This window comes from Protopterus annectens, chromosome 17.part0 (assembly GCF_019279795.1).
Source record: "Protopterus annectens isolate FY-2018-M chromosome 17.part0, PAN1.0, whole genome shotgun sequence".
Taxonomy (NCBI): Eukaryota; Metazoa; Chordata; order Ceratodontiformes; family Protopteridae; genus Protopterus; species Protopterus annectens.
In genome coordinates, this window is record NC_056751.1 from 631,762,553 (window position 1) to 631,788,959 (window position 26,407).

The 26,407-nt window shown below is 44.3% G+C and overlaps 1 protein-coding gene across 1 annotated transcript in view; it reads right to left on the reverse strand.

Annotated features, from left to right (window-relative positions):
• Positions 1–26,407, reverse strand: part of LOC122791483 (protein phosphatase 1 regulatory subunit 12A-like) — a 1,771,856-nt gene that overhangs the window by 438,238 nt on the left and 1,307,211 nt on the right. The window contains exon 18 of the mRNA XM_044059226.1: positions 6,521–6,651. Coding sequence (XP_043915161.1) covers positions 6,521–6,651 — 131 coding nt within the window. The remainder of the gene's footprint in view (positions 1–6,520; positions 6,652–26,407) is intronic.

The following is a 26,407-nucleotide window of genomic DNA, read 5'->3' on the forward strand; positions in this document are numbered from 1 at the left end:
CTGTGATAATGTCTAGGACCTGTTTTCTTAACAGGGGCCCCTTGTTTGCCTTTAGAGTATTAGCCATGCTGATAGTTTGAGAGTCTGCAAGTCTGGGTGCAGCATTCCCCCCCTCCCTGAGCTAAGAGGTCTGAGATCAGAGGAAGCTGCCTGGGAGGCTGTGAGGTCAGGCTGCGCAATAAGGGGTACCAATGTTGTCTGGGCCAATCTGGAGCAATGAGGATGACCTTTGGTCTCTCCTCCCTTATTTTGATCAGTACCTTGGGGATAAGAGGCAGAGGAGGGAATGCGTACACAAAGAGGGTGCTCCAGGGGAAGCTCAAGGTATCTACCTTCCAAGTTAGGTGGTGATACTCCCTGGTACAGAATTTTTTTCAGCTGATGGTTGGGATGTGAAGCAAACAGAATCACCAGCGGAGTCCTCCATGCTGGAGTGATTTGTAAAAAGATTTTTCTGTGGAGCTGCCATTTGTGGGGGTCCAGTAAGTTTCTGCTTAAGTTGGCTGCCAGGGTGTTGTTTATCCCTGGTAGCTATTGTGCTATCAGGTGTAGTCCCATGGAAGAGGCTGCCAGCCAGAGGTTCATGGCTAGCCTGCACAGAGGATAAGATTTGGTCCCTCCTTGTTTGTTGATGTACCACATTACTGTGGTGTTGTCTGCTTTGATAAGAACCCCTGGCTTGAGATGAGGTTTGAAGGATGTCAGAGCCTTTTGTACTGCCATCATTTCCTTCTGGTTGATGAGTAAGGGAAGGTGCTGGACATCCAAAAGACCTTGGGTTCACCTGCCTTCTAGGTGAGCACCCTAAGCTATGTCTGAGGCATCTGTGGTAATGGTCTGCCAGGCTGGGCGGAGGTGAAGGAAGACCCTTGTTCTGGGCACAGGTCCTTGCCCACCAGAGAAACCCGGCCCTTATACAGGGGATCAGAGGTAGGGAGGTCTCTAGAGATTGAGAGTGCTAACACCAAAGGTTCTTTAGGTACCACTGAAGTTTTCTACTGTGAAGCCTGGCCAGAGGAAGTAGAAGGATGCAAGATGCCGTATACTCCAAGGCTTGCAGGAACTTCCTTGCATTGAGGTGACTTCTGGAAGCCAGCTGGGTAAAATAGGAAGCTCTGTTTTTCTGGGGATAGGAAGGCCACATGGGATGCTGTGTCCAGCAGTGCCCCCAAGAAAATGATCTTCCTGGAGGGTGTTTGTCTTGATTTCTTCTCGTTGATGGTGTACCCTCAGGAGGTTAGGAGGGTTTTGACAAAGAGGAGGTCCTTGGGGAGCTTTTCTTTGCACTCTGCCTGAATGAGACAGTTGTCCAGGTAAGGGTAAATTTGTATATTTTTCTGTCTGCAAAAGGCTATGGCCGGGGCTAAGCATTTGGTGAATACCCTGGGAGCAATAGATAAGCCAAAGGGTAGCACAGAGAACTGAAAGTGTACTGAGCTGCTCTGAAGCGAAGGAAGTTCCTACAGGATTTCCTTACAGGGATGTGGAGGTATGTATCTTTTAGATCTGGGGTAATTAACGAGCCATTTTTTGCCAGCATAGGCAGCAACTGCTGCAAAGTTAGCATTCTGAATTTGGGGACCACCAGGAAGGTGTTCAGAATGGATAGATCCAGGATGGGGCACCAAGTGCCCTCTTTTCTGGGAACAAGGAATAGTCTGGAATAAAAGCCTTTGCCTGTTTGATCTGTGGTGACAGGTTCTACTGCCCCTTGGAATAGGAGAGTTTGGACTTATTTCAATGCCTCTGCCCACTGATTTGGAGGTAAGTCTGGGTACCCTGTTGGAATTGGGAATTTATTGAAGGAGAATTTGTATCCCTGAGAAATGATCTTTATGACCCCATTGGTCCTTTGTTACAGAAAGCCAATTCTCCTTGCAGAGAGAGATCCTTCCTCCTAAATTTTGGCGAGTGAAAAGAGGGCAGAGGGGGGAGAGGGAGTCATTGAGAGTTTCTGCCATAGAGGGATGGCTTAGAACTCCCTGCCTTTGGAGTGGAAGTGGTCCACTGTTTGGTTCTCTCCTGTCCCTGGGATAGGAGTCTGGGTGGTCTGTCTCTGCGGGCCTTACCTTGCTTCTGTCTGCTAGGTGCAGAAAAGGATCAGTATTTTGAGGGAAATTTCCTGCTGAACCTAGGAGGTTGTACCTGAAGGAAATATTTTACTGTTTGCATAGATTGCTTTGTCTTGCATCTTTTTAAGCACCTCTTCTGCTTTTACTCCAAACAACTGGTCCTTACCCAAGGGTGAATCAAGTAATTTAGATTTGACATGATCAGAGAGAGGTTGTTCCTTCAACCATGCAGGTCTCCTAATGACAGATCCTGACACTACTGCCCTGCTTGAGGCTTCTAGAGCGTCATATCCACAGTGTAATGAGTGTTTAGCCATTGACAAGTAGAGTGCAGTAAATCTGATAACTCTTTCAAATTGGCAGTCAGGAAAGGTTGAAATCATTTGTTTTAATAGTTCCAAAGTGTGCTGTTGATATTTTAACATGTGGAACTGACAGGTGAGTGCTCTGATAGCTAAGGTTGTAGAGGTGTATACTTTTTTACTCCATTTGCTCAGAGCTCTGGAGTCCTTGTCAGAAGGAGTAGGATTCTTTGCAGAACTAGCCTTAGCTCCTTTTGGTCCCTGATCATGACCTCCAGGTCTGCAGCAGGATTTCTGTACAGGTATTTGGGAGAATCCGGTACTCTGTAATACCGGTCAGGTTTTCTGGGAGCAGAAGGGAGGGCGTCAGGAGTTAAGCTGGATTCCTGGAAGACATCATCAACCACCTCTAAGATTGTGGGGATGGCCAAGAGTCTGTCCTGGGGCAGGTCTAGAAACTCTCTTAGTCTTTTCTTAGACTGAGGGATGGCATGGGATTCCCAGTGGAAATGTTCCCTGAGGGTGTGAATGGTTTGTCCAAAGGAAAGATATTCTGGTCAGGAGGCAGAAGGAACAGATTCCTCTGCATCTGAATTCTCATAAGCAGTAAGTTGTTGTTGTTCCTCTTCAAAATCTGAATAATCAGACTTCTTCAAAATCTGAATAATCAGACTCCTGTTCTGTCAGTATTTCAGGGGAATGGCTTTTTTCCTTTTAGAAGGTGCAGCCTGACTACACCTGATAAGGGTGATGAGATCCTCCATTTTAAGCATTAGAGCTTGGAGTGGTGGAGCAGGGATAAAATGGAGGCTAGAGATAGTTTTCCTAGGAGTGGCCTTGCCTCTAAGCCTAAGAGTATCCCTCAGAGAGAAATGGTAGTCTGAGGAGAAGACTTCGGTTTTTGTCTAGATTCGGTAGTGTGAAAAACTCCTTGGAAGCCGGTGCCTGCGTCGCAGCTCTGGACCCAACCAAGGCAGACACAACCAAAGGCTCGGAAGACGAAGAAGATTTCTGCGGTATACCGGACTTCGAAGGGGTCTCAGTAGAGGCCTGCGAAAGTATCGAACAGGGCATCTGGGGCTGGGAAAGCACCTCACTGAATTCTGGAGAACTGACAACCTGCTTAGCGGTAGAGTCGTTGGAAGGCTTAACCCTGTGTGGTCTGTCTCTATCTTTATCCTTACTTTTTTTTGGAATGTATACAGATTGTTGGCTGACAAATCAGATGCCATTTCAGAATGCGAAGATGGAAGACAAAAATACCTGGCTACAAAAAAAGCTCTACGACGAATGGTTCTCGTGTTAAAGAGGGCACAGTACCAGCAACAGGGGATGTCGTGGTCTGGGCCAAAACAAGTGACGCAGTATGAATGGAAGTCTCAGTGTGGTATTTGCATTCCACAGGCGAGAAAATTGTTATTTTTTTCAGACATCGGTTAGTGCAAGAAAAAAGGATCCCCAACAGGGTACTTAGCTTTAGATGTTTTCAGCTGTAATTCGAACTCGACCGACTAACCGGCACACTTGCAAACTGCTTCTACTATGCGCGCCATGGCAAGAAAGACGGATATAATGATGTCGGCTGCTTTCCTTTATAGCACTGACGACCTGACGTCAGCCAGCAAGAGACAGCAGCTGATGCAGAAAAACAGTGACTCTGGTATTCGAGCCGGCCAAGGGTACCACAGCAGGGATAACCCAGAGGTGATGACTGCAACAGTGAAACACGAAGAACATCTGGCCTGAGGACAAAAAGTAGATACTCAGAGCAGGGAGTTTTGCAATCTGAGCGACTGTGTTCAACTGGCAGCCTATGAACTTCAATGTCTGGACTGGGTGAAGGATGGACTTCTGATAGTTTATGGTAATTCCCAAGGAATTGCACAACTGGAGAAGAGACTCCCTGTCTATGACTAGTGATGCCCTCATGGTGGTGGTGAGAAGCCAATCATCCAGGTAAAGGAAGACCTGGAAACCCTGTAGCAATCAGCAGGCTGCCATGACTGTCATGCACTTGGTGAACACCTGGAGTGTGGCGGTGAGACCAAAGGGCAGAATTCTGAACTGATAATGACTGGCTCCCAGAGAGAAGTGCAGAACCTCCTGGAGTACTTCACTATCTTTATATGATGGTACATGTCCTTGAGGTCATCATTCCTCAAGAGAAACAGAATGGACTGCAATGTGACCATCTGAACCTTAACTTAGTCTACTTCACAAAGTGATTTCATTTACTGGGAGCACATATTATGCTAATTAGCGATGCACTCTCCCCAGAAATGGTGTTGGCACTAGGACAGCAAGGTAAAGAGAGATTCATAGAATTACTCTAACATATTAATTTGACCAATCTCAGTGAGGGCAAAGTGTAGACCATCTTTTGGCAGCATACACCCATTCATTCCAAGAGTAAACTGGGGCTTGCAGCACAAGTGCAGGTAGGTACTGCAAAAGCATTGATGTGTGTTTTTGTGTGTAGAATGCAGCTATCTGTGGTGTGTGTGGTTGCCTTGCAGATGGCTATGAAAGCAAAGCCTTCTTTGTACACGTGTCTGTGTGAGCATGTATGCAGGTGTGGAAGTGTGTACATGTCTGTTTGCAAATGTCTGTGACAAAAGATGTATGTGCAAACATAAGCATAGTCTGGCAGGGATGAACACTGCAGTAGTCAGGATTGGCAGCTCAGTGTTCAATTCAGAGACATGGTAATGAGTTCCTACTGCAATGTTTCTACGTGTTTTTACCATGTCTCTGAACTGGAAATTCCTGCAGTTGTTCCAAATGGTAGTCCTGCACTAACCACTTAGCTTCAGTGGTAATAATCCTAGGGTATGGTATTTAAAAGGTGCATTGTTTACTTACCTTCTCAGATCTCCAAGCATCATCCATATACAGAGATAATTAAAACTGAACTTGTTTAAATGTCAAAAGGAATAACACATTAGGCACTTGCAAACCTTCTTAGCCTTACCTTGTCAAAATCACTTTAAACTCAAATTACATTAGCTGTGGTCATAATTTGCGGGTCACACAGCTATCCTTCAACATCAGTCACATGTTCCTCTGACAACATTCTTTTTTGGCATATTTTTTAATAAAGCAGTTAAGCTATTTATGTTGCACCTGAAAGCCACCGCCACCACTGTCATAATCTGTGGTAAAACTGCAACATAGGTTCATAGGTTCATACTAGGCTATCTGCCCGAGGGGCAATTGCTTACAAGCCCATTATCGCGGCTTTGCTTACTTACCCCTAGTATGGGGAACTATACCCCCATTTTTTTTTATGCCTGTGTTGGAGTGACACTGGGAGTAATCTCCTGTCTATCTGCGATCTCCCCATCCATCCATCATTTCTTCTCTTGAACACAAGGGCCACAGTGCTCTGCCTCACATGTACCGATTTCGGCTCCACAGCTTAGGAGTCTTTGGGTATCTATCCTATCCTCCCTGCATCCTGTCCATAGCCGTTTAAGTCTAAGTCTTTGGCTCTCTCTGATTTGTGGCTCTGATGGATCTAGATTTTTGAGGTGAAGCATATTCATGGGTTTGATGTTTAGGCAAGGTCAAATTCTCCTGAGCATGCGCGTCTAGGGTGAGCTGCTGTGGTTTTCTCAGTTCTTTTCAGTCAGGGGAGAGATTTTGAGATTTTAGAGGAGATTTTGGTTGGGAACTCCTTTGGCCTGTCCAGTGCTGCAAGTGTCGGGGCATACATTCCTAATGGGGCATTGTACTCAATCATTGGTCTGATGAGTGATGAGTAAAGGGAGATGATATCTGAGAATCTGAATAGATCCCCTTCCATATGGGAAGGCCTAAAGGTTTTCCTGGCTACTTTAGCTACATACATTTAATATCAGACTACTATGAACCGGGTCCCCTACATGGGGTCCCCCTTCCCTGGTGCCCCTGCTCGATTCAGTGGATTTCTGTGCTTTTGTAGTGGTAAGGGGCGCGGGCTTGACTATGCATTTTAACATTTATTCCTTTGTGGCCGCAATCCGGCACCAGTTATCCGCTTCTGTAGGACCCTACAGGATATCTGTGTCAGATGTGTATACTATGTATTTCAGTTTTCAGTATGTGCCTTGTCTTATAGTCTGTGAATACCTTTAGCCAATTATACTATGTTTAACTTCTACTCACATCTTTGGTAATACCAGGTAAGCCTGTCGGCCTCCGATTGCTACGTCTTCTCCTGTGATCACGGGATCCTGCTCTGGGTTGACTACCTTTCTCATCAGAATCCTTTTCTTCTTCTTTAGCTTTTTCTAGCTCTGTGAAGTGGTTACAACCATAGTTAAGCATGACTTACAAAATTCTGCAACTATACAGGAGTCAAACATTCACAAAAAGAGTAAAATTATGCAAAAGTAGGCAGCTGAAATTTATAAACTGAAGGAAGTGGTTATTACAGCAAACCTCAACCAGTTTTCCTTCACTTTATGCTATTTAAATCTATAACCACAGGACAAAGTACTCACAAGTCTTCTGCTAACAAGACATTTCGGTCAAGCCAAAAATGTACAGCCCAATCACTTCTTGGGTCCCTCACTATAAACTGGACTAAACAACTGAAATCTCAACTGTGTTAAAAGAAATGATCTAGTAAAGTGTTCGACATGCGGTACGTATCTGAACAAGCAAGGCAAATACAAGGTTTAAGAAACAATATGACATGGAAATGATGGTTTCTCTCTGAAATATGGTACATGATGTGTATTTGGTGTTTCACAAACAAACATATTCAGAATGTCATTTTGTCATTTCTCAAACAGGGTGGTACCAGCTTGTACTGGGAGAGCCCGAAGTAAAAATGTGTTCATTTAAAATGCTTCCTTTTACATGACAGTGTTTCTGTGATGGACTGAGGCTAAATGCAAAAAAAAAACCAACACTGTGACCAAAGTATTCTTGTGAATCAGTGAAAGGGGATAAATGGATACTGAGCAAAATCTGTTAATGCATTAATCAGTTGGAGGGCAAGTGTTGTCAGGCATACTGCTATGCAGTGAAAGCACAATTACTTAGATGAAGTATACTAAGAAGTTATGTACCTACCATAACGTTCCATGTTAGTTGTCTTCTCTCGCCTTCTTTCTTGCTGGATGGGTTCGGAGCCGATCCTCGGCTCCACTGCACTTGCTAAGCTCGAGAGCTAATTTTACCAGCTCGAGGCAACCCTATATTCCATGATGCAAGGCGGAGACTACCCAGATCTCGTTTGGTAGCTAAGGAAATTATGGAATATATTCTTCCAACTGAAAAGGAGGAAGAAAAAGTAACAATACTAAAAAAGACAATCATAATCATCATAATCCTCTGAAAGGGATCAACCTAATCTAGTGACACTAGAAGCTGATTAGCTAGAAAAAAGGATAAAACCTCTTAAGAGAAGAGGCATAATCTTCTCGGTCTGACCAGGCTAGGGGGATGGAGGGCGGGATGCAAGAAGGAAGGCGAGAGAAGACAACTAACATGGAACGTTATGGTAGGTACATAACTTCTTAATGTTAAGTTGTCAATCTCGCCTTCATTCTTGCTGGATGGGACCGCATCCCTAGCACCTCTATCCTGGGTGGCTCAATGGAACAGACTCTTGAAAACGGTGGAACCAAAATTCGCTCTGTCTCTGGAGGCCAAGTCTAATTTGTAATGTGAAACAAAGGTATGAGGAGAGGCCCATGTGGCTGCTGCACAAATAGTGTCTATTGGAAGTCTAGCCTGAAAAGCTGTAGATGTAGCTAGAGCTCTGGTAGAATGGGCTTTTGGCCTAGAAATCAACTCTTTGCCTCTGAGCTGATAAATGTAAGTAATCACAGAAGACAGCCATCTAGATAAAGTCACCTTGGAAACTGGAAGGCCTTTCCTGTTCTCTGCATAGGATAGAAACAGTTGATCAGATTTCCTAAAATGTTTAGTTTTGTCTAGATAATATCTGAGTTGGCGGCGAACATCAAGACAATGTAATTTTTGTTCCGCTCTATCAGAATAATTTGGGAAAAAAACTGGAAGATCAATGGATTGATTTAAGTTCGTCTGCGATGCCACAGAAAGACGGATTAGTCCTTAGAGATACCCTGTCTTTGTGGAAGATTAAGTAGGGAGGACGAATGCAGAGAGCATGAAGCTCAGATACTCTCCTGGCAGAAGTAATGGCAACTAGAAAGAGTGTCTTCCAAGAAAGAAATTTCAATGAACAGGCAAGCCGCAGGTTCGAAAGGGGGGAGAATCAAGGATGTTAAAATTAAATTTAGATCCCACTGTGGTGGGGGGGTCTCTAATCGGAGGTTTAAGTAAAAAGATACCTCGAAGGAATGCCTTGCAAAGTTTATGTGACATAATGTTGTGGTCCAAAAAGCCTATATGAAAATTTGAAATGGCTGCCAGATGAACTTTTACTGTGGAGGAAGAGGATCCTGAATGAAAAATCTCAGCTAGGAAGTCCAAGACCGAATGAATCGGAGCAGAATAGGGGTCTATATTCCTAGCTTTTGCCCAGAAGGAGAAACGTTGCCATTTACTAGTGTAAATCCTTCTGGTAGAAGATTTAAGGGAAGCTACTATGATATCCCGGATGGGATTAGAAATCATAGGAAGCCTGGCTAAGGATGGAAGTGGAGCAACCAAGCAGTGAGGTTGAGAGAAGGTATGGATTGGTGCAGCTGCCCCGACTGGTGGGTCAGAAGATCTGGAACTGGGTCCAGATGCCATGGCTGTACCAAGAGATAACGATGTAGGAACAGAAACCGCATCTGTCGAGGCCAGTAAGGGGCAATGAGAATCAACTTGGCTCTCAAGGCGGTTGCTTTCTGAATTACTTGAGGTATCAGGGGAAAGGCATAAAGAAGTCCCCGGGGCCAATCTTGGGTTACAGCGTCTCTGGGGGGGATGGCCTGGAAGGGGGAAGAGAGAGAAGAAGTCTGGGCATTTTCTGTTTTGAGGTGTAGCAAAAAGGTCGCAGAAAGGAAGGCCCCACTCCTGAAAAATCTCTTCCGTCACCGATTGTTTGAGAGACCACTCGTGAGGCATGACAATAGCTCTGCTCAACCTGTCCGCTATGATGTTGGATTTCCCGGGGATATGTGTTGCTATCAGAAACCGCTGAGAAGAGATTGCCCACTGCCAAAGTCTGAGAGCCTCTCGACACAGTGGATAGGACTTGGTTCCGCCCTGTTTGTTGATATACCACACTACGGACATATTGTCCGTTTGGACTACAATAGTTCCCAGGGGAAGAGAGTCGTTGAGGGCTTGCAACGTTAAAAGCACTGCTCTCATCTCCAGGACATTTATGTGCAGATGGTATTCGAAAGGTTGCCAAGTACCATGGACCATCCTGCCCTGATAATGCCCCCCCGACCCGATCAGGGATGCGTCCAATGTAACCGTGGCGACCGGGGCAGGAGGAACAAAGGGTCTGCCCTGATGGACTTGATGGGACGATATCCACCAGGTCAGATGCCTTTTGCAAGTTGGAGTTATTATGATCCGTGACGCATGGGAAGTTGTTGAAAGGACCATTGGGCGAATAGCATCCATTGTAGAAGACGCATGTAAAAGCGGGCAAAGGGAAGAAGTGTTATGGCGGCCGCCATAAGACCCAATACTTTCAGAGCAAATCTGGCCTGAATTTTGTTGCTGAGAAGAATCACCTGGACGTGACTTTGAATATCCAAGATTCTTTGGTCTGTTAACTTTGCTGAAAGTTGTACGGTGTCCAATTTTGCGCCTATAAAAGTAATAGATTGACAAGGCAGATTTTTCAAAATTTATAGAAATCCCTAGCCCTCTGCAAATGTGAATGATGTAATCTCTGGCTTGGAGAAGTTGATGCCTGGTGGTGGCAGTGAGGAGCCAGTCGTCTAGATATGGAAACACCTGGAATCCTTGACGCCTCAGGTGAGCCGTAACCGCTGCCATACATTTGGTGAACACTCTGGGGCTGTAGTGAGTCCAAAGGGCAGGGCCCTGAATTGGAAGTGACTGGTCCCCAGCCGGCGGAGAAATCTTCTGGAGCGCCTGTGAATTTTTATGTGATAGTACGCATCCGGAAGATCTACCGAGCACATCCAATTGTCCTTGCCCAGAAAGGGTAGAATGGACTGAAGCGTGACCATCCGAATCTTGTTTTCTTTACAAACTTGTTTAGTTTGCTCAGATCTAATATTGGTCTCCAGTCCCCTGTCTTTTTGGTACTAAAAAGAACCTTGAGTAGATTCGGATCCTATTTGGTCTGCTGGGACTGGCTGGATGGCTCTTTTGCTAGCAGTTTTGATATCTCTGGTACTGCTAGTTCCCTTAGACCGGTGGAACGCCTGGAAGGGTTCCCTTTGCTGAATTGGGGTTTGAATAAAGGGAATTTTGTAACCCTCGGATATAATCGACTGTACTCATTTGTCTTGAGAAAGGGAAAGCCAGGCTATTGGGTACAGCGATAATCTTCCCCCGCCTGCCTCCGAAGGTGGACAATCGGGCAACATCTCAGGGATGTTGGAAGGGTTTGTCAGAAAGAGGCTCTCTGCTACCCTGTTCTGCGGACCCTCTGCCCCTAGGGCGGTGTCTGTTGTTGTTACCCCCTCTGCCTCTGGGGGTAAACTGACCTCGTGTGTCAGGCGTGACTCCTTGAGATTTGCGGAACCACATTTTCCCTCACTTCTGACCTTTGGGTAAGGTCTTGAAGGGGTGGAGAAACGGACTCCTACGGCAGAAAGAGTCTTGCCATCTTGTTCGCATCTAGTCAAAGTGTCTTTCACTTGAGGTCCGAACAAGGTCGAACCATCAAAGGGAGTTTGTGAAGGACGCCTTGAAGGGGTCTGCAAAATTACAAAGCCGCATCCAGGACTGACGCCTTAAAGCCACTCCTGTGCCTGCAGCCCTACTCGCTCCATCGGCTGCATAAGAAATGAGCATCATGGAGGAGTTAACAATGGAGTTTAGGATTCCTAGCTGTGAGCTAATCTTATCCTGAGACCCAGCAGCTGACGGATCCTGTAAAACTTCTCCCAACTCTTTAAGAACATCTCTTTGAAGGCGGGTGAAGTGACACAAGTAGTTCAGCGATCGCATGGCAAAGGTCGCTGAAGAAAAAATCTGCTTGCCGTACCTGTCCATAGTCCTAGAATCCTTGTTAGGAGGATGGACAGGTACTGAAGGATCAGCTAGTTCCTTCTTGGTGGCTGCAGCCACCACCATGGCATCAACCGGGACACCTTTTGTCAAATATTGCCTATCAGGTGGGGCCGTAATGAATTTAGAAGGCCTCCTAGGAATAGGTTCCACCGAATCCGGGGCCATCCATGCCTTCCGAGCCACTACGTCCATAAGAGGGTCGAAAGGCTGAGACACCCAAGAGGTGGAGGGTCAAGATCCGAACGCCTCCAGGTATACTGAGTCGTCCTCGGAAGGATTAAGGGAGGGCCAGTTCCCCCTCTGCTTAAGGAGTTCAAGGATGTCTGAGAAAGAGACATCCTCAGAGGACGACCTTGGGGATCCCTCCGACTCATCTAAGTCAGTATCAGATGTAATAGACTCGGGGGAGTCTAGATGTTTCCTCTTACATGCCCTCTTACATGGAGGTTCACCTGACGGATCAGGAGAAGCCTCGGAAGAGGAAGATATTCCCAATGGGGAAACCTGAGGCGTTGGATCTCTGGGTCCGGGAGCAAGAGAGTGGGATGAGATGTCAGCAGGCACTGTAGTGGGAGGAGCTGATGGAACTGACCGTTGACTACGCCCAGGGGCTAGTACACTCCTTATCACCTCGAAGGCTCCCCCATCAGAGAGACCAGAAGGTTCCCACTCCGAAGAGATAGGAACTCCAGGCCTCACCAAGAGGGAAGGCTCCGAGGCAGATGTCAGGGCTAAGCTCACCAACGCCGAAGCCCCGAGAGGGAGAACGGGGGTCGGACAAGGGTCCGATGCCACTCGCCCCCTCGGAGTCGATGAGAGAGACCAGACGCCCGGATCCCTCCAATGAAGGCCTCAAGGAGGAAATCGGAGCGGAGGACGATGGAGCCGAATGGGGTGATATTGGCTCCGAAGCTACAACAGTCACGGCTCTGAGGAACTCCGGCTCCGAGCTCTGTAAGAGAGTCGAAGGAGGAATGTTAGGTGGATGTGAAATAGCTACCGTCTGTTGAGACGGGCTATGGAGCATTTGGGCCAATGCCTGAGACTTTAATAGTCTACTCACCACTCTCTCGAGGTCGTGATCAGACAGCCTGGACGACCGAGAAGAACGGCTCCAATGGCTCCGCTCTGAGAGCAGGGGTGATCTCGGAGCCGAACGTATCGATTCCAATGAGGGGGATCGAGATCTCTTTTTAGAGATAGGTGGAGCCGAAGGAGCCGAGGATACATCTGCTCCAGCCGGAGCAGGCACTGAATGTCCAGATCTGGCAGTATCGGCGCCGGATGGAGCCGATACTGTGACTTCTAAAATGGAAGGATCGGCTCCGGCCGGAGCCGATCTTGACACTGAAAAAGCAGAACCAGCAGCCGACAGCTTGGGACTTGCAGCCGAAGGCTTGACAGGTTTCGAGGGCTTCCCCGGAGCCGACTTAGTCGGGGAGCTCTCAGGCTTTAATAAGCCCCTCAATATTAATTTATTTCTGTGCTCCTGCAGGACTCTTGGGCTGAAGGCATGACAGATAGCACAAGAGTCCTGCAGGTGCAGAGGTCCCAGGCAGTAAACACAAGAAGTGTGACCGTCTGTCAGAGACATCTTCTGACAGCACGAGTCACACTTCTTGAAGCCTGAAACCTTTGTGTCCTTCGACATAGCTGTGTCGAGGAAACACAAGTGACAAGAAAAACACAGACACACACACACAAATAACACCCAATCCAATAATCTAAACTAAACAGGGATACAACACACTCAAACACACACAAAATCCCTGACAGGAAAAATTAGGAAAGGGGAAGGCCTAAGGCCTAACCTAGGGAAGGGGATAAATAACCCAAAATAAAGGGAACACTAACGGGAAAAGGGTTAAAATAAACGTTAAGGTTCACAAAACAACTAAGGTTATGAAATTTAAAAGGGGTGAGACTAAAAGTCTTAATATGAAGAAGGCTTACCTGGAGCTGGTAAAAGAGGCACCCCGTAAACGAAGCGGCAAACGAGATCTGGGTAGTCTCCGCCTTGCATCATGGGATATAGGGTTGCCTCGAGCTGGTAAAATTAGCTCTCGAGCTTAGCAAGTGCCGAGTCGGAGCCGAGGATCGTCTCCGAACCCATCCAGCAAGAATGAAGGCGAGATTGACAACTTAACATTCCCCATTAAAAGTAGTTGTTCAAACAGAAAGATCATCTCTGCAGTATCACTCATTATTATACTTTGGAATTAGGCAAAGGTGGTTGCACATCCATTTGGCCAGGTGTCCAGGGCTTGGGATGCCCTTGGACAGAGCTAGTCTCTCCCTACATCAAGGACATCAGCAGGATGTTCAGTAAAATGGGACAGCAGTCTCTGCCACCTTCAGCTCTATTTTAGAGTAAAGGCTGTTGTAAACAAGTGTGCCACCAACCTTGCCAAAACAACCAGATCATGGCCGAATTAGTTTCCACCCACCTGAGTGAGGCACCCAGGAAACAATCAAGAAGGTTTTCACTAACTCATGAACCACCACCTTATGGATCTCACAAGAAGTCAGAAGGAGGAGGAGGATAACTATTACATTATCGTTTATTCCCTGGGAAGGGTACTGAAGCAATTTTATACTACAGAGAAGGACAAAAGCCTGGCCACAAGTCAATGCAGGAGGTACCCACATATAATGCAAGATGGTTATGGCAAAACCTGCCCTGTTCCAGGACTGTACATTCACCTTGTGGTGTTTGAAAAATATGTGAATAGTGGCCATGTAATTGTCTCATGAATATGCTGGGCTGACACAATTCTTAAAAAAAACAGCCACAGTAGTCCACATTTCTCTGAGTGTAGTACATCAGTTGTCTGTATGCATACCTTTCCCTCTTGTTCTGTAATCCATGGTAAATACTGGTAACTGGATATTTGATTCACAGATGACTTATACAACTTTAGTCATAAAAGAAGGGCTGGTTCCATGTGGCTCCTCATCTTTGATGAAGACTACAAAAGGCTTTTTGTTCATTAACTCCTGTAGTTCTAAAATTCTCCTTGCTGAATTAATGACTACAAAAATGCGATCTTTGAAAGTTTACTTCAGGATTGATGCACTGTCTGTCTCAAAGGGTGGTACACTTAATTTCTACACAACAAAACTAAAATTCTAATGGGCAGGGGATTGGCCTTCTGGGGTCTGAAAGGGAGAACCTGATGACTATATGGTCAACTCTACAATAAAGTTCAATAAAAGGCTCTCAGTCATACAGGTTGCAAAAGTGAGTCTGACTCAAGTCAAACAGCTCGGTCAACTATAGCAGGACATCTGAGATGAGGGCTGCTGCAAGTAATATGCCCTGATCAGAACATCACACTAGGAATTGTTTTCTACTTTGTCAGATAAGAGTTCCTGGTGATGGATAGCCTGGCTTACTTTAAGTGTGGAACACTTCTCTGGGGATGTAGTCCAAAAGTGACATTAGGATTCCACCCTCTAGACAAAGTCTGAGGCTTTTTAGGTTGGGTTGGATAAGAGTTCCTGATTTAGCAACAAGTAGGGTGTTGGCAGCTATAGAGGTTCCTCCCTATATGTTCACACTACTTGAGGGATCCCATGGTATCAATATGAGCTTTGGCTTCTGTCATCCTGTCTTCAGCAGCACCACTGGTAGGAGGGGCAAGAGAGAGAATGTGCAACACAATTTACTGCCCTAGCTTCGGTGAGAATACCTACAGTGGCAAGTCTCCTGTCTCGGGTAGCTGGAGGAAATTTATTTTGTTACTACACTTGCATTATGTAAAGAAAATGCTACAGTTCATTACTACAGTAGAAATTAAAGTTATGTACTTACCTCAATGTTAGATCCTTGTTGTCCTTCTCTGTCTGCCTGGACAACTGGATTATTTGCCTTGAGGTGGATCTGAATTAGCAAAAAACTTCAGAACTTCTCCAGCACTCATGCTCCTCTCTCCTATAATCTCTTGCATTAGCTAAGTAGCATCAGATCGAGTTTGTCCTACAGAAACCTAACCTTATAAAGAAGGGGAACCGCAAAAGAAAAGCAGAGAGGATAAAAGACTGTGCCCCATGAAAGGCTTCAGGTTTATTCCATTAGGGTCCTCCAAAAACTAAGTTAAAGGCACAAAGACGATTTGGAAGGGGGAAAGAAAATGGGATGCTGAGATGGGCAGAGAAGGCAGCAAGGATCCTGCATTATTGTAACTATATAACTTTTGCATCCTATTTAGTCTTCTCCATCCATTCTGACAGTTGGGACAAATGCCCCTAGCTACCAAAATTCCTGTGTGACACCATAGCGGAATACTTCAGAGGATGGCAAAATCAAAGCTTCTTTTGTATCTAGAATGGAGATCCAGTTTGTAATGTTTGATAAACGTATGCATGTTAGACCAAGTTGCGGCATATATCATCCAATGATAAATATTTGAAGAATGCAGCTGAAGTGAAAACAGACGCTAATAGAATGTGCTATTATTTTGGTAGAAAGAAATCTTTCAAATTATGAGCAAAGGTAAGACAGTAAAAAAGCCATCTCAACAAAGACACTGTAGAGACCTCAGATCCTAATTTGTTTTTAGGATAAGTTAAAAAGAGCTACTCATCTTTGCATATAGAATTTGTGCAGTGCAAGTAAAACCTGAGTTGCTGCTGAATGCCCAAGGTGTATTTGCCTTTGCTCAAATGGTTAAAAAAATATAGGCAAATGTATGACTTTTTTTAAGACGGACTCTGTGACTACTTTTGGCACAAAGCAATGTATGCCAACACATTCAATGGATGCCATCTCATTCAACCCAGGCCAGCCCGCTGCTCTCAAACGTAAAATCCAGTACAGCGATTTTTTTAATTTGAGGCCAGTCTTAAAAAATCGTATTTATGAAATAAATAAGAAAAAAATGACCAATGCCCTATTTCGGCACTTATTGGATTTCCCTAAGCATCAATTTAAGTTTGTGGTAAATAAACAAGTTAAATTTAACCCTAGGGTGGACCATGGTAACTTTTTCTTGAGCAAAGGGAGCTGTACTGGATTTTATGTTTGAGAGTAGTAGGTTGGCCTGGGTTGAATGGGATGACATCCATTGGATGTATTTTAAAATTGAAAGCAGAATGTAAATAAATTTAACAGTTATTGTTATTTATTTTCTCTTTTTTATAGTTGGATTGTTACCAACATGTTTTTTCTATGTATGTGACTATGTATTTTACAGTAATTGTGTATGTTTCCCTTTAAATGTGCAATGAGATGGTGATGTCATTTGGCTTCATGGGTATTTAAAGCTCATTTCGGTTTATACTTTCATCTGATGAAGTCTTGTCATTGTCTGAGACGAAAGCGCTAAGAACAAATTTTGAGGAATGAGTCCTTGCTGCTGTGTGGCTTTTTCTGTTATTGAAGTGTTTGTGGAATTCTATGCTACCAAGTTCATAAGGCAAGCCAATACACTATGCCTTAGTCTCTAGTCATTGTGGACTCCACTGAACGTGTCCCACTCTCCAGCCCGAACAAAGAGAAAGTAAGGGTCAGTTGCCTATCAGGGGCCAGGATCTGCCAATTTACACCTGCGTTCAAGCCAGTGCACCACAGGCACCAGTAAGATTCAGTCATATTCCATATAACCAGTAAATGATCTAAAATGTACCTCCTTATGTTATGTGGAGAGAGACATTATGGAGCACTCAGGCTTTGTGTCACAATTTGGTATGTGTCTAGCACTGAACAGCATACTACCCTCACCAAGGATGATGCCAGAATAAGAACTGAAGATGACTGACTTGAGCAATTGGCTTAGTAATTGGTGTCATTCTATGAGGAATACAATAGTTGTCAGTGTGGGAAGATATGATTAAAAAGCACATCACTCTGCCAAGGATGACCTGCACTTGAACCCTCTAAGCTTTCAAATATTAGCCAAAACATCATCCTCTCCCATAGAGCCTTTTTTTTTAGGCAATGTCAAATTGACAAACCCTCCAAAATAACATCTACCCAAGAAAATCTAAAGGTGTTACTGCTCAGTGCCAGGAAACTAAAAAAGAAGTTCCACTCCCTCCAAGCACTCCTCACCTTGGAGGATGCAAACATCTGTGAATTTACACATACATGGTTTAAATCTGTAGAGCATACCCCGACAGTGTAAGGGTTCTGTCACGCCACACATACAGACCAGCAACTGCACGGACAAGGACTAAAGGTGGAGATGTCTCAGGTTACAACAACAACAATAATGCTTCTAAGTTGGTTAAACAGGATGACACACTGGTGTTCCTCCACATCCAGATTAACACAGACAAAGTCTCAACACCATATCAAAGCAAGGTACAGGTCACCCTCTATGTCCCATGAAACCCATAGCTCATGCTTAGACCTACTGGAGACCGTCACTATTCAAACACCATATTCATAAGGGGGACTTTAATTAATGCTCTATAAATTAAGAATCAGTTCTGTAACCCCAACAAACCCTGTAACAGTTAGAAACTACTCCAAGGCAAGCTACCTTTTATTAGGGGATAACCTGTCAAAATTCCAAGCCCCTCCAAACCCAGATAGCACAGCAGTCTATGAGGAAATATTCACAGACATTCTATACATCCATGTCAATGATGGCACAGAGGCTACTACTGTGCCTACCAGAATTAAGTCCAGAACTGACTTAAACAAACCACCCTGGTGGAATCTAAAAGTAAACAGGTTGTAAAACAAAATAAAAAAGGTCATAGCTAAAATTATGAAATGCAACACTAAAAAAAAAGATAAAAACTCACTCATCAAATTGAATAGTCAATTAAGAAGACTAATTAAGTCCAGCAAAACAAATTTTGAGGTAAAGGTAGTGTCCCAGGACAAGGACAACCATTTTTAGTTATGTCCAAAACCTGAAAGGTAGCAAACAACAGTGTGCCAAACTGTTGGTAACTGTAACCATGTTCACAGAACTGGGAGATGCAGTAAATATTTTGGCTGACAAACTCATCTCTAACTTTATCTCTCCTTGCACCCCCAGGAAATACCATCTAACATAATCCCTCCAACTATCAGTAGGGAGCAGGTCTTCAGTGCATTCTTTAAGGCCAGAAATACAGTTTTGATAGGTCCCAATAACATCCCACGCTGCCTCCTAAACAGCCTGAAATATGACCTATCAGGGCCACTGGTATCACTAAATTCAACCATAGCCTCTGCACAGGCTTCATGCCTGTGAATGGAAGACTGTAACAGTCATCACTCTACACATGGACAAACCATCAATAGATCTTGGGTACTACAGACCCATTAGTCAGATTAGTTTCATATACAAAGCCATGGAAAGAATTGTTATAGAAATGATTAATAATGACATAGAAAACCTTTAGCCATTGGACCCAACCCAGTTTGGTTTTGTCAAAGACAGGTTATGCTTACTGTGCCTAGTAGACTTCTTTGAGGTCATCAAGGCAATGAATGAGGGCAAAGTGGTGCATACTTCTTACCTTGTTAAGGCATTTGATACAATATCTCACACTGGCATTGTAAACAAACTCATGGAATTAGGCATAAACGCCTATGCAACTAGCTAGATAGCCAGCTGTCTCATAGACAGGACCCAGTAAGTTAGGTCTGGAGAGGCCAGTCTCTAGTGGAGTCCCACAGGGCTCTGCTGGGTCTGCTTCTCTGACATCTATTTTTATGATGTTAAGGTCAATGTCAAGGGCCTGTGGCTTACCAAGTCTGCAGATGATTGCAAGCTAGGAGCAATCATACAAATACAACTCCTCCCCAACACACTAACATCTTACAGGCAGCTCTAACAGATGCAAACTGGTGTCAAAGCCACAGCTTAAAACTCAGTGCCAAGAAATGCATAACAGTATAATTTGCCAAGTCAGCCGCCCAGGGAAATTTCTTTATTGATGACCCCCCCCCCCCCCCCCAAAGTAGCCAAAGTAGTAACAGATTTAGGAACTTATGTAGATAATAACCTGGCTTTTGACTAACCTGCCTAAGGTTATAAGAAAATTATTCTATCTCAACTTATAAGTAAGGGCATAGCATCTAGGTCCAGTGAAGTCATCATGCCACTACATTTGGCAATAATCAGAGCCATTATTGAGTAGAACGCCCCCTTCAGTATATACCTGACCAAGTACATTCAACCACTGGAACATTCACAGTGGTTTCTCACAAAAAATGCAAGGAGTAAACACAATGTCTTATGCAGATCACTTCAAAGCCCTACCTCTATACTCTGTTTCCTACAGACTGCTGGGAGGTGATTTAAGCATGGCATACAAGATATCCTTGAATCCTGCACTAATAGACCTTTTGCATGTCTGCAAAACAAAAAGCACCAGAACCACTACATCCAAGGATTTAAACTTTGCTTGCAACTTAAAGAAGACATATTGGAGGGACAGGTATGTATCTCAGAGAATCCCCATTCTCTGGAATAGACTTCTCATCCATGTGAAGGCAGAGCCCTTCCCCTAACCTTACTCAAGTGCAACCTGGACCAGTGGATGGGAAATCGGAAATTCGCTCCAGGTCTGACACCTATGTCACTCATGGACAGAGGCAACCATTAAATAATGCCCATAGCATACATCCCTTTTGAAATAACCTTGAAGGCACAGTGACTTGTGGGATACATTTTGGGGAGCATGGCTAGGCTTATAAAGGTCTCAAGATTGATTACTCTAGTAGAAACTTATGAACTTGAAAATTTGTTTTTAGTAATCACAAACTAGAGATCCTCGGTTTAAATGTATGGTAACATAACTAGCTCATGGCTAAAAAGGAGGTCTTTGGTATAGACCAAAACGACAAAATAACCAAAATAAAGAGTCCTGCTGTGCATTATCCTGCATCACTAAGATCTTTAAATTTTAGTGTCTGTCACTTTACAATGCCTTTAATTTGGTCTTCAACTGTAATAAAGTTGTGTGCCAAGTGACAACAATACTGCTGATCTATTCTCTGACCAGTTCACCTATGTGGTTATCAACTGACAAACAAAAATAAACAAACATGACAAGTACCAGTTCTTACAAGTCTGTTCTGTCAACTTCTACTTTTATGTATACTGGTCATTTTTACAGTCATCAGGAAAGGTACACCGTATGTGAACTCACTCTTGTGAGTCACGTCTGACTCCTACAGTATTCCTGCTATCCAGAGAGTCTTCAAGGCAAAGGGGGAAAGACAAATAAGTTGCCAGATCATTCTTCCATATTACACACACACCTAGGACATTTTAGAGTCCCCATACATCTACAGCATGTCTTTAGAATGTGGTAGGAAACCAGAACATCCAGAGAAAAATCATGCAAACATAAGTAGGACATGCAGACGCTGGACAGAAGGCACCCCCAACCAATAGAGAATCTCTTGTTGTGAGGTGACACTACACGTTATGGATTTGTACCTCTCATACACTGACTACTTACATACATAGGTTCATGGGTAGGTACTAGGCTAACAGCCCTGGGGCCTATACAAGCCCAGCCAAAAATGTACCCTGGCTTTTGCCACCCAAGAAAATAATTTTCCTGTGCCACTGTCGAGCAGAGCCACAGAGGTGATCCCCAGGGTGAATTTCCTATTTCCCATCCAATCATCAAACTTTTTCTTGAAGAGTGCTAATAAGGAGCTTTGTTTGATATAGATAGGTACTTTATTCCAGAGTATGGGAAGTCTCTGGGACAGGAATCTATCCCTCCGGCATGTTCTTTTTATTGTGGTGACAAGGTTTAGGTCCCTAGAGCATGTAGCTTGGAGGGATTGGGATTTCTTTAAGTGGAGCATGTCCAACAGCTCTGAGTTTGACATAGCTTTGTATGTTAGGCAGAGATCACCTCTGAGTAGGCGATATGCGACAGAGTAAAGCTGGAGTATTTTGAGACAGTCTGCATAGGGCATCTATTTGAGGCCGGTAATCCTCTTTGTGAGACATTTCTGCGGCCTTTCCAGTTGTTGTAGATGTCTTGTGAGGTACATACCAAAAGGGGCATTGTACTCTATAATGGGTCTAATGAGTGATGAGAAGAGGGGAACAATGACCTCTTTTTCTGGATGAGAAACCTTTTGTGATGAGGTGTGCCACATAGAAGGATTTCCTGATTACTGTGGCAATGTGATTATCAAAGGAGAGACTACTGTCCACCTGTGTCCCAAGGTCTCTTATCACTCTTTTGGTGTTAAGTATACTGCAGCCTATGTTGTAGCTCATGGGTACAGAGTTTTTACCAAAGGGGATGACAATGCACTTTTTGGCACTGAGCTTGAGGGGCCATGGCTTTGACACCAGGCATCTGTCTCAGTGCTGCCCTTTTGTAGGATGTCCACATCTACATTGTGTTTATCACTTTTTGAGAGATTACTTCTTCACTTGTCAAAGTAAACTTGGGGTGCTCAAGTATAGTAACAAGGAAGTCTCTAAATAATACAATCTAATAAAACAAAACATTACTGATTATTACACAATGTTTCAGCAAATACATAATATACTTATGACCATAGCCAATATTCTTGATTTTGTTATGCCATTTCAGAACACGTAGACAACTAAAAGGACCAAAAACTTTTTTGACACAGTACCCAGCAGCTACAACTATGAAGGCACCAGGATAACAGATGCCTTTCAAACTGCATTTCATCACATTTCCTTATGCACCAGGACCACCTTTTTAATGTGACTTAGAAGTTTGCAAGAAATTCTGCTAAAAGCAACTGTATTAAAAAAACACAACAGCTACTCCACAATGGAATGTCATCAATCATCATCAGCTAAAAGGGATCACCACTCTTACTATCCACATTCTTGATCTGGTAAGCTGGTAATTCAAAGCCTAAGGTGAGCCTGGGTTTTTTAGGTAAAGTCAGAAGTCTCTCTTCCTTGGAAGGAATCAGTATAAAACAGCTTACTAGTCTTTGTTCAACCCTCCACCCTCAAATAATAGTACATAGTACATAACCATTTCATATAGAAGGAATACATTTTTCACATATCCTTAGCTCGGCAAGGTGTTTTACACATTTGGCTGGGTTAGTTTAATTCCTATTACTATGTAATGCATGAAAGAATTTATTCCAGCAGATGGTACAGTGGTACAGCAGTTAGTAAGATGGTTCTTTGGTTCAGTTCCCAGCTACGGTGCCTTTTGTATGGAGTTAACATGCCTGTACTATGTCTATACATGTGTTCAATTTGGGGTTTCTGTTTCCTCTCACATCCTGAAAATGTGGGTAGGTGAACTAGTGATGCTATAAACTATCCATGTGTGTGTGAATGTGTAGCTCTCCTACAATGGACTGACATACTGTATGCAGTTTTCTGCCTTACACATTACTTACTAGGATAGGCTCTAGTTCCAATAAACCTGAAGTGAATAAAGAGTGCATTGGAAGTGGATGGAAGGAAAAAAATCCATTTGGAAACAGCCTTTCTATAATGGTGGTCTAGAGAGCTGACAATAGATGCAAAATATCAATGAAAACAGCATATACTTCATAAGAATTCAGCTGAAGTAACAATTTAGACATTAAAACAATACTGAAAAAGAAGTTATGTACCTACCATAACGTTCCATGATGGTTGTCTTCATCTTATATGTTCATAGGTTCATACTAGGCTATCTGCCCTAGGGCATTTATAAGCCTAGCCAGAGTGTGTTTGGCTTTCGTCACCCATTTTAAATTAATTTTGCTATGCCCTTTTTCGAGGTTAGTATACTGTGCCTCTGTCTGTCTAACAGTGACACAGAAGTGATACCCGGGATAAACCTACGATCCCCCATCCACTCATCAAAATTCCTCTTGAAGAGAGTCAATGAGGGACTCTGCCTAACCTGGACTGGGATTTTATTCCAGAGTGAAGGGAGCCTCTGGGTTATGAATCTTTCCCTCCAGCATGTCCTATTTGTTTCAGTGCTGAGGTTCAAGTCTCTCGAGCGCGTAGCTCGATGGGATTTGGATTTTCTGAGGTGCAGCATGTCCATTAATTCTGGTTGGACATGGCTTTATACGTCAGGCACAGATCGCCTCTGAGCAGGCGGTATGCCACTGAGTAGAGCTGGAGTTTCTTTAACCGGGCAGCATATGGCATCTGTTTGAGCCCTTTGATCCTCTTGGTGAGGTACTTTTGGGGTCTTTCCAGTTGCTGCAGGTGTCTGGTAAGGTACATCCCAAAAGCGGCATTGTACTCAATTATGGGCCTGATGAGGGATGAGTAAAGAGGCACGATGACCTCCCCTGATCTAGATGTGAATCCCTTCATGATTAGGTGGGCTATATAAAATGTTTTTCTAACTACTTTGGCCACGTGGTTGTCAAATGAGAGATTGCTATCAACTTGGGTCCCCAAGTCCCTAATTACTTCTTCCGTACTTAATGGATTACCACCTATGTGGTAATTTGTGGGCACTTTGTTTTTGCCAAAGGGGATGACTATACACTTTTTGGCGTTTAGCTTGAGGCCATGGCTCTGGCACCAGTTGTCTGTTTCTATGAGGCCCTTTTGGAGGATGCTTGTGTCAGCTGGGGAGTAGATTATGGTGCCCACTGCAGTCATCTGTGAACTTGGTCAGCCACAGTCCTTCCGTGTTGGCCTGTACCTCCGAGAAATATATACCGAACAAGAGAGGTCCCAGGACTGAGCCTTGTGGGATGCCACTTGTAACTGGTTTGGAGTCTGACATGGCTCCAGCAATTCTAACCATGTGGGTTCTGTCCTTGAGCCAGTTTGCAACCCATCTAGTGACATAGGAGTTTATATTTAAGCTGGTGAGCTTATCTATAATGCCTGAGTGGGGTATTGTATCGAAGGCTTTTGCGAGGTCCAGGTAGGCTGTGTGGACCACCTTCCCCTCGTCAATGGCCTTGGTGACTGTTTCAAAGAAATCGACCAGGTTTAAGAGGCAGGATCTGCCCTTAACAAAGCCGAAATGGGTAGGATCCAGTGTCTGTAGGTCCCCAATATCTTTATTTATGAGGTCCATGATGATCCTTTCCATAGCTTTGCAGACCAAGCTAGTCAGGCTTATGGGGCAATAGTTTCCAGGATCTGTTGAGGCACCACCTTTGTGGAGAGGGACCACTGTTGCTGTACGCCACTCTTTGGGTACATATCCTGTGGTAAGGCTGAGATTGAACAGTAGTTTTATGTTTGGGTTTAGCTCTTCTTGGAGTTCATGTAGGACGCAGCCCGGGACACCGTCTGGTCCCCCTTCTTTCTTGCTGGTTGGGATCGGAGCCAATCCTCAGCTCCGACTCCTCCATCTTCTATAGCTCGAGAGCTGTTTACTGGCTTGAGGGTACCCCTTATCCCATGATGCCTAGCGATAGCTACCCAGATCTCGTTTGAAATAGCTAACCCAGACATAGCCAGAGAAACAACCTATCCAAACAAACAGGTTGAGCATACCTGTCACACTCTCTTAGTCAGTAGAGGAAACAAACCAGAGAACACTCAGCCAGTAAAAACCAAAATTCCTCTCGGTCCAATAGGACAGGGGAATAGACGGTGGGACGCAAGAAAGAAGGCGAGATGAAGACAACTAACATGGAACGTTATGGTAGGTACATAACTTCTTTATGTTAAGTTGTCTATCTCACCTTCATTCTTGCTGGTTGGGACAGCGTTCCCTAGCACCTACAATCCTGGGTGGCTCATTGGAACAGACTCTTTAGAACAGTGGAATCAAAGTCAGCTCTGCTCCTGGAGACCATATCTAGTTTGTAATGAGAAATAAAGGTACGAGGATTTGCCCACGTAGCAGCTGCACAGATAGAATCCATAGGCAACCTAGACTGGGAGGCTACAGAGGTGGCTAAGGCCCTAGTAGAATGACCTTTCGGTTTGATAGGCAACTCTTTGTTTCTTAACTGATAAATGAAAGTAATAATGTGAGACAACCACCTGGATAAGGTCACCTTGGAAACTGGGAGACCTTGTTTGCCTAGAGCATAGGAAAGGAATAGTTGGTCCGACTTCCTTATTTCCCTAGTTCTGTGCAAGTAAAAATGCAATTGTCTATGAACGTCCAATTGGTGTAATTTGTACTCTGCCTTGTTGGTGTGGTTAGAGAAAAACACAGGAAGGACTATAGATTGGTTTAAATTATTTTCTGAGCAGACTTTCAGAAGAAACGAAGGATAAGTCCTCGGAGCAACCCTGTCCTTATGAAAAACCAAGTATGGAGGACGAACACACAGTGCCTGAAGTTCAGACATATGTCTGGCTGAAGTAATAGCTACCAGAAAGAGTGTTTTCCAAGATAGAAACTTAATGGAGCAGGACGCTGCTGGTTCAAAGGGGGGCAGAATTAAGGAGGTTAGTACCAAATTAAGGTCCCATTGAGGAGGGGATCTCTCACTAGAGGTCTAAGGAGAGTAGTCCCTCTTAAAAAAGCTTTACAGAGCTTATGAGACAATGTTTGAATTTGACAACCCAATATGAAAGTTAGAAATGGCTGCCAAATGAACCCTGATTGTAGCAGAAGCGGACCCAGAATGAAAAAGTTGTGCTAGGAATTCCAAAATTTCGTGGACTGGGGCTGAGAAGGGATCTACGTTCCTAGCCTCTGCCCAACAAGAAAAACGTTTCCATTTGCTAGCATAAGTTTTTCTAGTTGTGAACTTGTGAGAGGAGACATAATCTCACGTATGGCCGGGGAAATGCTGGGAAGCCTGGCTAAGGTTGGAAGTGGAGCAACCAAGCTGTGAGCTGGAGTGTTTGGAGGGACTGATGCAGCCCACCTGATTGATGAATCAAGTAGGTCTGGAATCGGATCCGGAGTCCAGGGCTGATCGAGAAGGTAATGGTGCAGGAACGGAAACCATATCTGTCGAGGCCAGTAGGGGGCAATGAAGATCATTTTGCAGCCCAACGATATTGCTTTCTGTATGAGTTTTGGAAATGGGGGAAAGGCATAAAGAAG